This window comes from Pteropus alecto, unplaced genomic scaffold, assembly GCF_000325575.1.
Source record: "Pteropus alecto unplaced genomic scaffold, ASM32557v1 scaffold33, whole genome shotgun sequence".
Lineage (NCBI taxonomy): Eukaryota > Metazoa > Chordata > Mammalia > Chiroptera > Pteropodidae > Pteropus > Pteropus alecto.
Window position 1 is genome coordinate 3967229 of NW_006435762.1, and position 17976 is coordinate 3985204.

The 17976-nt window shown below is 39.5% G+C and overlaps 1 protein-coding gene across 2 annotated transcripts in view; it reads right to left on the reverse strand.

Moving 5' to 3' along the window:
* TNIK (TRAF2 and NCK interacting kinase) overlaps nucleotides 1–13620 on the reverse strand; it is a 345956-nt gene extending 332336 nt beyond the window's left edge. The window contains exon 1 of one of the 2 annotated variants that reach the window (XM_015588550.2): nucleotides 13167–13620. In XM_015588550.2, coding sequence (XP_015444036.1) covers nucleotides 13167–13223 — 57 coding nt within the window. In that variant the 5' untranslated portion in view covers nucleotides 13224–13620. The remainder of the gene's footprint in view (nucleotides 1–13166) is intronic. The other variant, XM_006910834.3, reaches the window with a different exon arrangement.
* Between the last annotated feature and the right edge of the window lie 4356 nt (nucleotides 13621–17976).

Consider the following 17976-nt stretch of genomic DNA (forward strand, 5'->3'; position numbering starts at 1 on the left):
TATTCTAGTCCTGGCTCCAAAGTCCTCCTCTCACTAGAAGGGGAGGTTAGTTATCTGGGCCACCTTATCTTGAAGGAAATTATTATGATTATGTTTATAAAATACAGGAAGCCCTTCAAACTAAGGGTGACATGAAGGTAAGTAGAAAGCAGAAGACTGGACCAGGGTCCCTCTCCTCAAGGTGTTGAAGAGATGTCCTTCCCAGAAATACCAGACTAACCTGCCTGGGGAATTTGCCTTCAAAGTGTATGGAACTGGTCCAACTATGAAGCAATGTCTCAGGCATATTATATATTTTAACAGCTTTACTGAGGTATATCTTACATACCATAAAATTCACTAATGTTACCACCATCTAATTTTAGATCATATTCTATCACCTCTAAATATTCACGTGCCCATTTGCAATCACTTGCTATTTTCATCTACAGCCCTAGCCAACCACTAATCTACTTTGTCTCTAGATCTGCCTGAACTATAGAGTTCACATGCCCTCAAAATTTTATTCACATTCTAAAATTCATTGAAATCTAGAAAAGAAATTATCAGGAATGTTCATTTGAAACATGCTTGAAATCATTTGGTATCAAAATGCAACACCAACCAACCATGTAGACCTAATGGTCATAGAAAATTTCACCGAAATATTTGTCAAAGGAGAGTTATCAAGGAACCAAGGAGGACAAATAAGAATGTGCCTCACACACTAAATAGTCTCCACTGGGACAAAATCCTAAGTGTGAATGCTACAAACTAGCAGCAGCTTACACAAGCAGCAACCACAGCCAGGAACCAAGAAAGCAATTCAGGGAACTATTTCTTTAAATCTGATGCAATTTGTATTCTACCAAGTGATGAACTACAGAGCAGAGACCCTGCTTCCAGAAAAGAAAAGAAACAGACCTGGCCTCAAGGGAACAGAAAATAGTCACAGGAATGTCCTCGTGGCTTTGAAAACCCCAGATACCTTTTACAAATATACACACAAAATAAAGGACGGGGTGGGCACCTGCAGAACTGATGAGAGCTTTGGTTCAGAGACCACAGGGGGACACCAAGCTTTCAAACCAACTCCTTCCACTCACACTCTTCCAATTTGAAAAACAACCTCCTATCTGGAGCTTGGATTTCTGCCTCTCACATTTTACGTTAAGTGTTCTATCTATGTCACTGAATGTGTACACGCTCCTCTTTTCACAAAGAGGCTTCCTCCTTGGCAGGGACCCTTTTTGTTCCCATCAATGAGGACCTAAAAGGACCTATGCTAATTACCTACTAGCACATTTTCTGCTGCAATCAGTTAAGTGGAGGTTTAGGTACCCAGCTGGGCAGGTTCCAGGAGATTTCCCCTGCTAATTTTCAGTCACTCATGGAAAACAAAGGAGTAAGGAAGATTTTGTTACCATGATTTTAAAGAAATACTGTTCTCCTCCCTTTCCCCCCACCCCAAATGTGTAGACTTCTGTATTTCACACTTTTACATCTGTTCTTCTCCCAAAATAAAAGCTGTTTATATTCAAGAAATGATGACTACAATACCAGTACAAGTTACAACTTTAAAATACTCACAGAGAGAACATACATATTATTCAGGCCAAAGAGTGTGTGCAATGTTCCTTCTCAGACTAGCATCTGGGTATTAAGTTTCAGGAGAGCACAGTAGTGCTTTTGCTTATTCATTTGCGTGGAAGAAAAATAGTGAGTTCTTTCTGACTGCTGCTAGAGCTATCACTTTAAAGAAAAGAGAAGTGGGGTGGCCTTTTAGGAACAGCAAACACTTGGCTTTGACTTTACTATCCATTCCAGAGTAGGTCACCAGCACCAGAACCACCCTGGCTCCACTGCTACCCAGAGTCTCTGGCCTCTAAGAGAGTCTTAGGAACTCAACTGGAAAACCCTAGCACTCCCAAACTTAAAGGACCCTTTCAACTATGCAAAATGGCTGCAAAGAAGCCATTTTGAATTCATGGTTCCTCAGAGCCTAAGATACCACCATTACTGGAAATGAAACTGTCCCAAATTTGGTCTCAGATAGAACTTTTTGAACGATGTAATTAATTCACTACCCCATCTATAGAGTAATTAACACTCCTGATTAAAATGCTTGCATAATTCTCCGATACTTTAACGACATTAAGACCTCTTCTGAGAAAGTTGGATCTGTCTCCTCAATTGTCAATATTAAAAAGAAACAATCATCTTTAACTAGTTATCTCTATGTACAATTAATGATGGTTATTTAATCTCTTTTTCCCTTTAAAATAGGTCTTCCAAGAGGGATCTTTAAATGATAGTTTTCAAAAGCGTCTTCCTCAGCAGTGAATATGAAATAAAATTTTGATACATGCTCACTATCAAGTTGTGTACAAAGTTGCCTCAGCAGCCATAATCATCATCAACCTTCTCCCATATAAAAAGACATGCATAAGCAGTGTGTTTAAGAACTGCAGATTAAGTAACAACATGGGACGTTTTTGTGGCTAGGTAAGAGATGTTTATGTATTGTTATAACAAGGAGTCTGTGGGATTTCTCAGTAAGGAAATCCTTTAACCTACTGTCTAGATTCCAAACGTCCATTTTATTTTCCAAGTCTCAAAAAATAAACAATCCAAAGATTTCAGACTTCAAACAGAAATAGGGCTGAAAGCTTCTAGGCAAATGGGGCTTTAAACTAAATCCTTACAGGTCCATAGGGAAAAACAGGAAATTAACACCAGAAGGATGTTAATTGATCATGGGTTTGGCTTTTCTGTCCCCCGAATAAACTTGCTAATAAAAAAAATGGCAATGTCAAGAACAGTACAGGATTATCAATTGAAAGTTGTGGACTTTTCCATTTCAGGTATCTCCCTTTCTTACAAGCAATTCAAATACATGTAATATTAGTATGATTTACAAGCCCCATATTCCTAAAAGTATGTGCCTTCCACAATTTTAAGCCGTATGCCCTATGAAAAAGTTGCTGTTATCTTATATAAATCATTGTTTCCTACTCTGTAACATTGTTTAGGCACATTCAAATTTCTGTGGATGTGTTCTGTGTTTTTCCAAAGCAACTTGTATTTAGTAAATTATTTTTATGATTATTTCCCTAACATGTGCTTCTCCCATTCATTAGGCACTAAGATCCGTGAGGATAGTGCGTGTATCTTTATTACTACATTCTCAGCATAGCACCATTATAGGCACACAGCAGATGTTCAATAAGTATTTGTTGAATAAAAAAATATTCGAAGCATGAAAGAAACAAGAAGAAAGAAAGCTGTCTTTTAAACATCTAGGCCAATGGTTCTGAAACTCTAAAATGCATCAGAATTACCTAGAGAGCTTCTTAGTGCACAGGTTGCTGAGCCCCATCCCCAGAGTTTCTGATTCTGTAGGTCAGAGGCAGGACGTAAGCCATGATCACAAAACTGCCAATCTGAGGATTTTACTTTGAGACCCACTCTGTAGGCAGTTAACCTTTCAACCAACTCTTAGAAAATCACAATGCACAGGATAACATTTACTGAGAATCTACCAGTGATGGAATCCTCTATTACCTACTGGGTAATCCACACAGGTCCTTGATTCAAACACTATCAGAATTGTTAACATAAAACATACATGCAAGGGGACAATACACAGACACATGTCCAAAACAGCAAGAAGTCATTAGTACAGTCAAACTAAAGACATTATATTTCTCCAATGCATTTCTTTATGATGTATCCTACTGTGCAGTTTAATCTATTTTTTTCCTCAGATGGAAATACTTAACCACGATGCATAGCCATTCTTCTCTGCACTACCCCACCTCATTTCACTTACTCATGAAAGTTTCATCTAAGGCCAGGGCACGAAATGCAGTGAGGGAACCCATTTTAAAGCTTATTTATGTTGTTTATATTTTATTATCTGTAAAAACCAGGACGATGATCAACACTCAGTCCTTAATGATCAGAAATCAAGCAGAAGCACTGATAAGGTATATATGCATATATGTATGTGTGTGTGTATATATATTCTAAACCCACCACGAGGCTGAACAAAGGATATACAAAAATAATCCAACTGAATCCCAATTCTAACTCTCTCATCACTGCATAGGTTTTAAAAAAGCATAGTTGGCATTAACTTTCAAATGCATACTTTTCTTGTGACCCTGTTTTGGATTTAAATGCATTTATATCCAGATTATAATCAGAGAGAATATTTAATTAGATAATGTTTGCAAGTACTTTGAAGATATAAAGTGCTCTATAAATGCTAAATATTATTAAGATTTAAATACAGTTTGAAATTACTGCTTACAACCTTTACCACCCATCATACTGCTATAATTTGATGACAGCTAAAAAAAAAATACCTAGAAGTAGAAATGATGAAACTATGTCCATGTGAAGCTCTGGATTTTTACCCTAGGCATAAATAATTTATAGGCATTTTAAATGGAGGGTTAGATTATAAAATCTAGTAAAGCAAGGCAATTGACCTCCAAAAGACTGACAGCCACAAACTTGTGTTGAGGTTAATAGTATCTTACTTACAAACCAGGTGGAAAGAAGACGGTAGTCCAAAATACAGGGCTCTTCAGTCTTTTGACTGCCAGCTCCAGCTTCCATTTTCGCCACTGTAATTTTAAATTATCTATATCTATCTAAAAAAAGAGTGCAACTGAAGGTTTTGATTTTAATAATTATCTGGCAGATAAAAGTTTGAGAATGGCCCCTGCTATAACACGTCCTCTGGCTCATCCTGCTGTCTTCTGTGATAATCACAAATTCAGTGGGCTCCAATTTTTTTTAAATGGAAACCTTTGAGTCTGATTCCACGTGTCTTCTAAACACACTAATTGGATGATTTTCCAAAGAGAATTACAAATTAAGTGTAAACATACACACTATACAAGAAAATCATTTCTAATCCCCCAATGGTTTGTATTTTATGGTTTTAGGTAAGAAAAAAAACAACTAACATATTCTAAGTTGACCTTGGTTATTGAAAAAACAAAATCGTAAAGAAGAGACACTCTGTAAATAACTCTTAAAACACCACTATGCTCATCAAAGAGATCTTGTGCCCAAAACATAAGGCCTCTGGGAAATCTGTGAACCTCAGGAAAAGAATACATCAGATAATTCTGATGTCATGACAAGGTCTGTAAGTCAAATAATGGCCATGTGAGTCACTATGGGCAGTGGCTTTGGGGCAGGTCAGTTGCAAGCTCTGCTGCTTAGGAACTCAATGACGTTTGGTAAATTAATTGATTTTGCTAAGTCTCAAGTATTCATCTGAAAATGACATATGCCTACCTCACAGGAAATTGGGAGGTAATTTGACAATATCAAGAGCAATAGTGATCATTCCTACACTTTCATGGTAAATTGCACTAATAAGAAGTTATTCTAAGAAAACAGATGTATACAAAGATTTGTGTATAAAGATGTTTATCAAAGCACTATTTACAGAGTTGAAAACTTGGAAATAACCCAAAGCTTCACCAATAGGAATTGGTTAAATAGATTATGATACATCCTCTTAATAAAATGCTAAGAAGTCATTAAAAACATGATTAGAAATTTGAACAGTGATGGAAGATTTAAAGAAATTTCAGATTATACACTTATTTTTTAGGCATGATAATAGTATTGTGGTTATGTATTTTTAAGAGTGTTTATCTCTTAGAGATGCATAGTGAAATAATTACAAATGAAATAATATGAGGCTTCAAAATAATATGAGGGAGGAAGTGGGTAGGGGTGTAGATACAATAAGGTTGGGCATAAGTGAATAATTGTTAAGTTAGGGGCTCAATATACTATTCTACTTTTTTAAATAACAGTTTTATTTAGGTTTAATTCACATTCCATAAAATTCATCTTTTTGAAGTACACAAGTAATTTTTAGTATATTCACGGAGTTGAGCAACCATCACCACTAATTTTAGGACATTGGCAGTCACTTCCCATTCCCCTTTTTCTCCAGCTTCAGCAACCACTAATCTATTTTCTGTCTCTAAGGACTGCCTATTCCAGACATTTCATATAAATGGATTCATACAACATGTGGTCTTTAGTTTCTGGCTTCTTTGACTTAGTATAAGGTTCATCCATATTAGAGCAGTATCGGCACTTCTTTTTATTGCCAATAATATTCTATTGTATGGATATCCTCCATTTTGTTTATTCAATTCATCAATTGATGGACATTTGGACTGTTTCCACTTTGGGGCTTTTATGAATAATGCTATCATAAACATTTGCATACACATTTTTATGTGGCTATCTGTTTTCAGTTCTCTTGGGTATAGACCTAGGAGTGGAATTGCTGGGTCACATGGTAACTCTATATTTAACATTTTGAGGAACTGCCAACTTGTTCCAAAGTGGCCCTACCATTTTATATTCCCACCAGCGATGTACAAGCATTCTAAAATTCTTTCTACTTTTAGGTAAGTTTAAAATTCACCCTGATAAAGAGTTTTAAAAATTATGCCACAGAAAAACATTAATAGCATGCAAAAAGACTGATTACGAAGTTTAAAAAAGAGATTGTAGATAATCTATAATGATATGATCTTAATTTTTTAAAAGCTATCTGTTCAACTCCACATAGAAAAAAAATCACTAAGCCATATACCAAAATGTATATATGTGGCTATCACTGAAAATCATGAATTCTTTTTGCTTATTCTCCATTTTCTGAATTTTCCGTAATGACTATGTGCTGCTTTTATAATGGGAACAAGAAAAAGCTTTCTTTTAATTAAATTTTTAACAATTTGGCGATCTTTGCTCCCATTCACAATCTGCCCCAGAGGTCATCCTGGTGGAGGTTCCTAAGAAAATCAAAGATATGCATTGCTTTTATGAAGCTTCCTGTCTGGCAGTGAATATAATTCAAGATAGAAAGTTCTAAGTGTTCTAAAAGAGGTGTGAGGTCAGTTCTGAGAGGGTTTACAAGTGGGAGGAATAACTTCTATCTGAGAAAAATCAGGGACAGTTTTGCAGGAAAAGTGGAATTTAAGTGTTTAGTGTTAGGGTGGTAGGTACAGAAAAGAAGAATAAAGGTAGGGCGCCCCTCTAAGAAGAGAAGGAAGTTGTTCCCCGGGGCAGGAGTGAAGGAATGGTCATTAAAAATGCAGCATGTGGTTGAAGGCCCAGCTGAATTATAGCTGATCTTAACACTATGCTGAAGAGTGTTTTAGGAAGATTAATGTGGCTGCAGTGTACAAGGGAGACTAGTCATAGATGTCGAAACATAGGAACCAAATCTTGTCAGGGGACAGTAACTGCAGTGGTGGTGGGGAGCAATGGAGACAAGAGAACCCACACGATATATATTAAGGAAGGATTTTTTAAGATTGGGATAAAATAAAATGTACTTTGAGAACTTCAAGGCACCCCCTTGAGACAACTGGAGACAGCGTGGGCATGTACAAAGTGGATAGAGAATCATCTTTCTCTAGAGGGACATAAGCTTCCAACCAGAATGAAAGAAATTACAAGCGGAATTCATCCAACATTTTCTATTTAAGTCCTCCCTCTCTCACCACTAGGAACCTTATATTTATAAGTGCAGAATAACATTTCATTCAAAAAATATCACCCAGATTTTCTTGGAATTCTCAGCACACTGCTGAACTAGTTCAGACCCTGTTCTCAGAGAGCTACTTCTCCCACAGAAATGGAAGAACCAATGTGACATAAAAGCATCTTTCAGACACAAATTATCCCAAATTCTATCAGAAACACAGGCTCAGAGACGGATTGTGCTCAGCTGGGCATGGCAGCCGTGATTCAATCACAGTAGCTCAAAGCTGGGTGGACTTCAGAACTGCTATCAATGAAAAGAAGGAATGGCATAGAACAAAAAGGGCACAGAAGATTAATTCCAGGGCAGAGACACAGAATAAAAAAAAAGGCCAACCAGCAAGACTCAAAATTACAGGATTTCAAAGAGCCTTACAGATAAGGGGGGAAATGTGATATTTTCATGAAGGAAAAGTGTATATTTTCTTTCATCAACAAAATATTCCATGACCTCTTAAGTAGATAATTATGCAAATAACAAACCATGACTTATACTAGCTTTTGTACTAAGATTGCTTCAGTTAATAATGAATACTGAAAATGATTCTGCATTTTTCTCTGATGTTCTGATAATTACCATACACTCTATTTTATTATGACGCAATGTCATGGCAAAGAAAACACCTGTTCAATGTCTCAAAAATACAACAAATGTATCTAATTTAAAAACTGCTATTTTCATTTTAAGATACTGTTATCAATTTCTGCAACTTTACTAAATTCTCATTTAAGACCAAATTTAAGTGCTCTTGGGTAATGGATTAATAATGATTCAAGATTTCTTTAAGCTCAATGAGACCTCTGACCATAAGATTTTAAACTTTTAAATGCTGGACTAGTAGTATATCATTTCAGACATCCACTCCCTCTACCCACACCCCTCCAAACACAAACTTTGAAAAGGCACAGGCATAATAAATCTGTTTTTAGTTGAATAATGGTTAATTCATAAAGAAGAGAAAAGATTGTTGGTTATTTTTTTTTTATGAAAAATTAGGTTTTAATGAATAATGCTGATACTTGATACTGGTTTAGAAATATGCTAATCACCAAAAAGCTTCTGAGCTGAGCTCACCTCCTATGTAATGAATGCTGATACTAGGGCAAAGGTCAACCCAGGCCATTAGAGAAAAATAAAAGGTCATATTGGTATATTAAAAAAAAAAAGAAAGATACTACTAAAAAGATAACTTCTGTTACCTTTTTTCAGGATCATTTTCAATTAGGTATAATCATTGGGATCAAATATTTGTGGAATCAAGTTTCCCATAAAATTGTATTTACTCATGGAATAGTATTTTTGTATAGCGTTTTATGGTTTTCAAAGCATTTCTATAAGTACTTTATTTGATTTTTGAAACCAGTGTATGAGGAAGGCAAACAGTAAATGACTTACCCAAAGCCACAAAACTAATAAGCTATAGCAATAGAACACAGTGCTCAGTCCACTCCATTTACTCATTCGTGCATTTATTCATTTATTCAATAACTGGGACAATGTACTCAGAGATGAGCGAGACAGAGTCTCTGTCTTAAAGGAGCCCACAGTTTAGTGAGCAGGCAGAAAGAAAAGCCACACACCAACTTATAACACAAGCATAAAAAGTATAGTAGGAAGGATACCTGCAAGTCTTCCAGACGAGGTCAATTCTTAAATCTAGATTTCTATGGAGAAAGAAATAGCTAGGCCCAGAAGGGAGTAAAGGGGTAGGGAGAAAGACAAGCAGAGGTCATCTAATTCTGTTCAAATAGAAAAGTGAATGTGAGTCCTGGCAGAAACTTAAAGAGTATGAAGTCAGCAGCAGTCAATCCTGCCCTTGAATGCCTTACTCTTTGGACCAAGCTAAGGACAGCCAAGGTGCTCAAATTCAGATATATGCTAATCTCCAAAAAGCTTTCTGGGCTGATCTCACCTCATATTTAATAAAGCATACTGGTAGCAATTTTAATTTCTTTTAATACTGTGATGTCTTAAAGAAAAAGTGACTCAAGCCCTGGGTTTGAATGAGTAGATTGTTTTTTGTAGCCTATATGTATACACATATTTCATATATCTACATGGATAGTTTATATCCATAATATATATAAGTATCCACATAGATTATACAAAACATACATAGAGCTCTATAAACCTCACAGGCAAAGACATCTGAATAATGTGTCTATCTAGATGACCCCTGGGACATGTTCAGATGGAGATGGGTTATAGAGAGAGGTTACCACACAGGACAACCATCTGTCCTAGACGATTTATTCATTTGTTACAGAGGAGGAATTGAAGGGGGTTGAACAAGATAAATTCCAAAGGTACCTTAAAGCTCCATGGTTTTGTGTATTAGGAGCTTACCTGCATGAGGCAGTTTCTCTGTTCTTGAGAAATAAAATTTCATGACCCTGGTGAAATTATTCCTGTCTGCCATTTTTTGTGCTCAGACAGAAAATGTATTATTGATTTCTGATTCACCACAGACAATGTGACTTAGAGAAAACAGCATTAAATTAGGAGTCAGAAAACCTAGATTCTCTCCCCAAACCACCCAAGAGAGGGTACGGGAGTGATGTGTGACCTTGGACAACAGACTTCATATCTTTGGGCTTCACCTTCCCATGTATTAAAAGAAAGGAGTGGCTAAATTCTCTTCTATAATTCTCTTCCAGCTCTAAATCTATGAAATCATCCCCTCCCCCCAAGATTTAGTTTATCTCTGGAACTCTAAAATCAGGAATAATAAAATTGGATTCAGATCATCTCTTTTCTAATCAAAGATCCTGTCTTATCTTACTTTTTAAAACCATCCCAATCTTGCATAATTTAAATGATCACTGTTGTCACTGGTTGCTCTGGTTTAAATTATGCATTGTTGCTATTTGGGGAAAATTTAGACCAGGTCCAGTCTGGGATCACTGGCCAAGAATAATAAGCCCCCAAAGTGAGAAGGATAAAGGCCTCTCCAGACAAGATCTGCTTTTAATGCACTGAGCATGGCATTTACTAAAAGAACATTGATTGTGTACATTAAAGAGCCACAAAACAGCAAGGGACTGGTAAGGCTGCAACAAATTCTCCTAGAAGCCACTGACCTTGGCTGCGATTCAGGGGTCAGGCATTCCCAGAAGGTTCTCAGCAGGCAGGCTGAGGGTTTAGGAACAAATGAGACCTCTCATCTAGATGAGCCCCTTCTGACTGGGGGAGACAGAGAGAGATGATCTGCCCTCTAGTTTGTAGAGATTACCTACATGGTCTTTGGACCCACGTCCGGCCTACACACTTCCACCACGAGACTGATCGCAGACCCCAGCTTTCCAACTGCCTCCACATCTGTATTCAAGTCCTCCAGTCAGCAGTTACCCAGTCTCCTGGGCTAGCTGTAGTCCTCCCTCTTTCCACACCTCCCGCAGGCAGAAATACAGAAACAGAGCACTAAGTCCAAGTCACAAAGAGCAATTTCAGTGAATCCTGCAAAGATATCTTTTCAAAATACAGATCTTAGAAGCACAAGTCTCCCATGTGTGAATCGCACTCCGGGCCAGCTGGTGAGCTCTCATGGTTGCTCACAGCCTACAGGCTCTGTGCTCAGTATCTCAGAAAACCTTCCCCAGGAAAAACCACAAGGGACACCTCTGACCAAGCCCAACTTAAAATCACATCAGAGCACTTTCCATTAGAGGAGTGATGCCAAGATTGCAGCTAAGGGAAATCACACGCCTTGCCCATTGTTCAGACGCCTACCCCAGCCTTTGCTGCTTTCCCCTACCCTTAGGTCTGGACCATTCATTCACCTGATTAACCGCTGGCAGCAACCCCCAGTGCAGAAAGTAGGGCAAATGAACACATACACACACACGGTCTGTAAAGCAAGAAGCCACAGACTTGGCTGAAGCACCCACCCTGTTACTAACTAACCCCTACCCTCAGCTGCCCAGGGGGCAGCGGGTTCTGATGTGGTATTTCCAGCCAGGGATATAGACAGCTTACTGTAATAATGCATGAATGAGTCTTTGCTGCCCAACTATCAAAAAAGCCAGTTACAAATGGCATCTCTGTTCCTTCTCAACCCCTTGACTGCCTTGCAGAAATCTCACCTTTTGGATGCAACAATTAAGAAGCAGGGGAGGAGGAGTTAAAAAGAGGGGGTTAGATAGAGAGGATTAATGAGACTTGAAAAAATAGTAACACTTTGACCATAAGGGTAGCTCTTTAAAATAACGGTGGAGAAGAAGACAATGTCAAGAAAAGTACTAAAAATTCAGGTATATAACCTCAACAGTTAGCATCCATCTAATAACGTATTCCTCAGGAGAGCATGTGAACTTCCAAGCTTCACCCACCCTGTGTGTCTCTGTGTTGAGAGCCACCATGGATTCCGTCTCACAACCCCTCCATGCCTCATGTATATGCAGGTTTTGGGGTTTTTTTTTTTTTTTTTTTGGTTCTGGAGAGGAAGAAGCCAGCTTTAAATTGGCGTCCAATCCTCAGACCCCTGCTGCTGTCGCCACCTCCACCCCTCACCCCCTTCCCGGCAGGCAGCATCTAATTAAAATGGCAAGAAAGCTCTGCCTCCTTCTCCGAAGGAGTGTGTTGGGATTGGGGCTTGGGGGTGGGGAGTCGTCGAGGCTGCACTGGGATTCCTGATCACAAAACAACAGCAAAATGGATTCTATATCAGTGATGTCTTAGTCAATACAATGAAACGGCGTCTGAGGCAATTCACGTGAAGGTAAACGCAAACCAGTGGGTCTGGGTGTTGGGAGGTGCTCTACAAAGGACCGTCCACGGACACAGGGAAAACCCCCCCCCGCCCCCCCCCCCACACACACTCCCGGGAGTTCCGGTCTGATTAGGGAACAGCAGAGAACATATCCCATCCCTTTCACCTGCTTAAGTTCAGCCATAAAACCGAAATGTCACAGAAAGCACAGGCAGAGCTGAGTTAAAACCACAAATAAAGGCAAGTGGCAGACTGGTCTTTTGGAGAGCGCTGAGAGGTAGTCGGGTCGCAGAAAGGCAGAAAAGGGGGAAGGGTAGACCCTTGCCATCTATAAGGCCAGCATAGCAATTGTTGCCCCTGTGAAGAAGCAGGTTCGGCTCCGTGGAGACCGCCAGGCTCACAATGTATGTCATCTTGCAGGTGGCTGGAAAACGTGTGGGGCCAGGTACCTTTATTCATACTGTTATTCTTTTTACAGAAAGAGAGTCTCAGGTCTCGCATCCTGGCACGAGATGACTGCCCAGGGCTTGTGTGTGTACACGTACACACACACACACACACACACACACACACACACACACACACACACACACACAAGCTTTTCATTTTAATGCGCTTACACAGGTCTAAGATGAAACTGGCATAAGCTCCACGCGCTCTCGGGGGATTCTCGGCCACAACCAAAGGAGAACACGTACCTCACAGCCTCTGCCCGGGGGGCTCAGCCGAGAGCGCCTCAGCAGCCCCCAAAACCAAACAGGAACCCAGATTCCCTACGTGTCGCATTCTCCCGCCTCTGCCCACCAGCCCCAGTCCACGCACCAAGCCCATTCACCCTGACCCAAACCATGGGAAAGAAATCAGAAAACATGTTCTACTCACCCTCAGAGCCGAGAGATCGATTTCATCCAGGCTGCGAGCAGGGGAGTCGCTCGCCATGTCTACTTCTTTGCCGGAGAAATGGACCAAAACCACTCCGAAGCTTCTCCCTTGCAAATTCCACCTTGGTCTATTTCACTCGCGTCCTCATGCGGGTGTCGCGCCAGAGGCTCCCGGGCCCAGCCTCCCCCGCCCACCCTGGCTCCACGGAGCCGGATCCCGATCCTCCTCGCCTGGGTCCGCCGGGTCCCGGAGCCCAACCTGCGCGGATCCCCAAGCCGGGAGTCGCGGTGCGTGTGGGCTGCGCGCCCTGATCAGCTAAGGGCGCTGGGGCTGCGTGGGTGTATTTAAATGGGACATGCTGCTTTGCTTGTGCGTGGATGGCGGCTGCATTGGCTGTTATGAGACACATCAACTCCTCCACTCAGCTGGGGGGTGGGGGTGGAGAACCAAACAGAACTGTCTATCACCGCTTCCTGGGAGGAGTAAAGGGGGGTGGGGGGAAAGGCAAAGGAGGCGTGGTCTCCGACTGGGGAGAGGCCGAGCTTCCTGACCGGTTCCCTCTGCACCAGCGTGGATGGGGGAGGGGCGGGCACCCTTTCTGCCCATGCTTTTGCGGGCTATTCAGGCTAGCTCTGAAGAGCAGTTTCTGAACCCTGCTGTGCTTATCGTGCGGGCAAAGGGGCTATTTGTGTATCCAATTCGTGCACTGCAACAATATGGCCTTTCAATCGCATCTCAGAGTTTCTCGGTAGGATTCAAATGCTCTGGCGTGAAAAAATATCCGGGGAAAAAAAGCGACGCCTTCCCTCCCGCATTAATTATTTGTGGGGCTGGAGTAACGTGGACTGGAGCAACCGGTGCATATAAGGACTTGTGTGCAAGGAACGGATCCGCCTCCAGCCACGGAACGAATGGGGGAGAAGCGCACTCGCACAGTGCGCCCAGCGCAGCGCCTCGGCAATGTGTCCCCGCCGCTGGGTCGTGTCTGGGATCCGGGTCGGCTGGTCACTTGCCGCTTCGGAGCTAGGTAGGTTTGCCAGAAGCGGGAAAGCTGGGAATCTGAGCTCCTTCTTGGCATCGCCACACCCAGGACCTGCCCGTGCCGCAATTCTCCACGGAAACGACCGAATTGAAACCAGAAGCTTGTTCTCTGAGTGCAATAACTTGAATGCTTTGGGTAACGCCAAAGGCAACACTGGGTAAGGCAGTACACACCGCCTCAGGACCCTACATTTCCCTTTCTGGCAGCGTTTCCGCGGCTGATGAAGAAAGTTTGGCTGGCGGATAGGATGTAACATAGGAGGTGGACGACCAGAGAGTGATTCCACTCTGCACGCTTTCTCATTTAAAGACTGAATGTTTACAGTGGTAAATGTAACATTCTCTAATCGAGTGTGAAGTCACTTCCAAGCCCAGTCTCCGCATAGCTCTTCCTCTCCAGCCTTGTCCACGCGAAATACATAGAAAGAAACGCTAAAATTGAACTTTTCGCCAAATATAGCAGTAGCTTTGAAAGCATTAGCTGTACCTCTGTTAAGATGAGAATTTACATCTGGCCAAATGTACTGAAGGTTTTTTAATCGCGTAGAGTGAGTATTAGTTTCAGAATAAGGCTTTTGAATGAATGAATGAAAGCCAATGCAGTTCATTACGATTGCAGACGTTAGAAGACTTAAAAAAAAAAAAAAAAAAAAAAAAAAAAAAAAAAAAAAAAAAAAAAAAAAAAACAGCATACGGTGTGCGATGTGCTGTTTTTGTTAATATTATTGTATTTTTATATGCACTGTGGATCATGGAACTTGAAAATTGTTCCAGCCTCTCAATGGCCACAGGAGTTGTTTAGGAGCCTTTGCCATTAAAATGTCAAACGTTTAAACGTGTTATATTTAAAAACGCTTGATTCGATCTCTTTATTTTTTAATAAAATCATCCAGCTCGAGGTAGTAAGTAACGTTCAGTAAGCCACCAAGTAATGTCTAAATGACATTTAAAAAACTATCATTTCCTATCATCATCCTTATTTTCGTTTCTATATGCCTTTTTTACCCTTCATCTAGATGACAAGTTAATGTATTGTCTCAATGTTGAAAAAAATAATTTAAGATCAGGTATTGAGATCTATAAACAGAACTATTTCTAAAACTCTAAACATATTTAAAATGGGATAAACATTTTTTTTTCATAGAGAACCTTCATTTTATACCCCAGATTTTATTTGAAACATAATAAATGGATCATTTCTTTCAGCGTAAGTATGCTGTTTCAGGTCATGAGGATGTCTGGATACTAGTGCTAAATTCTACCCTTGGATTTAGAATTAGATAAGAAAACTATATATTCAGTACAGTGATGGGCACTAAATGAGGGAGGGCTTCCTAGAAGCCAGGAGGATGATGAGAGTCAGGTGGAAGCAGGGGTGCTGGCTGCAGGAAAGACCATAAAAGGAGAAGTTACAACAGCCAAGACACTTCCAGCTGGTAAGATAAGGAGGAAACTCCAAGCAATTTGTGCTAGTGGTAAATAGTGGTAATTGGACTGGGGAGGAAAGCAGAGGTCACATCAGATAGAGCTTTGCATGCCCCCTTAAGACACTTGAATTTTATCCTTCAAGTCAAATGTGTATCATATTTCAGCTATTTCAGTACAAACTCCTAATTTTTTGCCATGTCTGTGTACCTCCTGTACTGTCATTATTTATTTAATATTTTTTCTTTAAATCAGCCCTCTTTTTTCTTAAATTTAATTGGAAAGAAAACATAAATCACTAATGTAAATGGAAAGCTAGAAACATTTGCTAAAAAAATATAAAGAAACCATTAAAATAAATATAATGGAAAATAAAACAATATTGTTAAATTTTTGATAGCTATCATGGCCTGCCTCAGGCTTCAGTCCTGAAGCCTACTCTTAGTTTGTTAAAAGAGAAATTAATAAATGCCAGAAGGCATTCAATACTTAATTAAAAAAGTCACATTTTCTTCTGGGTGTAATCTGAAGGAATGAAGAAATTAATATCACCTATGTACAGTTCGAAAGCCTGAAGAACAATACAATATTCTGTTTATATCTGTCTAAATATGCAGTTAACTATAAAAAGCATGGACACAGGCAGGAAGGATACAGATCAATTTCAGGATAGTGAGAAAGGAAGAAGAAAAATAGAACGAGAAAGCACAAAGGAGTTTCCAACAATGATGTCTAATTTTGTTTCAAAAGATCTCAAGCAAATATTGATAAATGTTTGGAACTGCTAAATCTGGATTGTTACACTAATGCCTATAAATTATATAGTTTTCTGTATCTTTTTGTATATTTGAATTAATTTTGTATTTTAAAAATATTTATAAAAAAAGAGTTCCAAAGGGTGTTATGTTCTTTATATTAGGTTCAATGTTATTTATTGTCAAATCCATGTTTCAACTAAAACATTGTGAAATCAGTAACACTGCTTGTGGAGCTTCTAAAAGCACACTCTATACATCCTTTGTCACCACAAATCTCTAAATGTAACAGAAAGTATATTTTTTTAAATTCATTAGAGTTCTAGGAGACAAAAAAGACAGTATCAATGGTCCAGCGATTCAGAGGACTTCCTAGATTACATAAAGCAGGCACGATTAGGTTGCCAATAGAGCCACAAACCAAAAGTGAATGGGGTGGGACCAGAGTGAAAGTTGGGGCAGCTTCAGGCTCAGAGGCAATGGCTACAAGGAGCAGGCACTTTCACCATGAAGAGTGACTAAAGAATGGCATTAATTCTTTCATTCATTCAAATATATAGATTACTGTGTGCAAGACACAGTGCTAGGCCTTGGAGATTTGCCTCCACAAAGGCGAATAATAAACTTGAAATAAATAATCAATAACTAAGATTATTTTAGATGGTGATAAGTGACACGAAGAAAATTATACAAGATAATGAGAATCAGCCAATAGACACGTCCACCCCAGCCCTGACGCCTGCTGCGAGTATGGGTGCTTGGGCTAAGAAGACAGAATACCACACCATGGGACTGCTCACCAATCGCCAGGAGAAATAGGCCCCCACACATAGACATTCAGAAAGTAAACTATGTTCATCTCCTCTGCATTGCACCATGTCCTGCCCTACCCCACCTCCTACCACATTCAGCAAAACAAGCACTCAATTAGAATCTGTACCACAGATAGGCAAATAAGATTTCCAAACACTAAGATGAGTACACAACCCAGAATCACCAATCATTTGTGGAAATCTATTACTGTAAAAGAGAGGCAGTAATTTCAATCAACAAACAAATTAAATACCCAAAGTTATGTCTAATAGAGCAAAAAGAAGTTTTATAATATATATTTTTATTCTCAGAGGGATAATATAGGACCTTACATTCATAAAATAACCAGGCTATTATGAAAACGAACCAGTTAGAAGACTGATTAAGAATATATTTATTGAATTTTTTAAATGAATAGATTGAACAATAATAGGTAATAATATGCTGTAGACTCTCCTAAGCATTCATGTATTAATATAATTAACATCTATACTCATAAAATAGGCAAATTATTAGCACATTCATTTTACAGATGAGTTAACTGAAAAATAGGTTAATTAATTTACTCAAGGCAATGCAGTAATAAATGGCTCAACCAGGATCTGAACTCAGGTTCTTAATCACCATGCTATACTGGACTCAAGCTGAACTGAAGAGTAAATTAATAAACTAGAAGATTGGGCCAAGTTTTCTTCCAGATTGTAGGAGAAAGGATATAGCAATGGCAAAAATTTAAGTAACATGAAGAATAAATCTAGAAGTTCCAACGTTCGTCT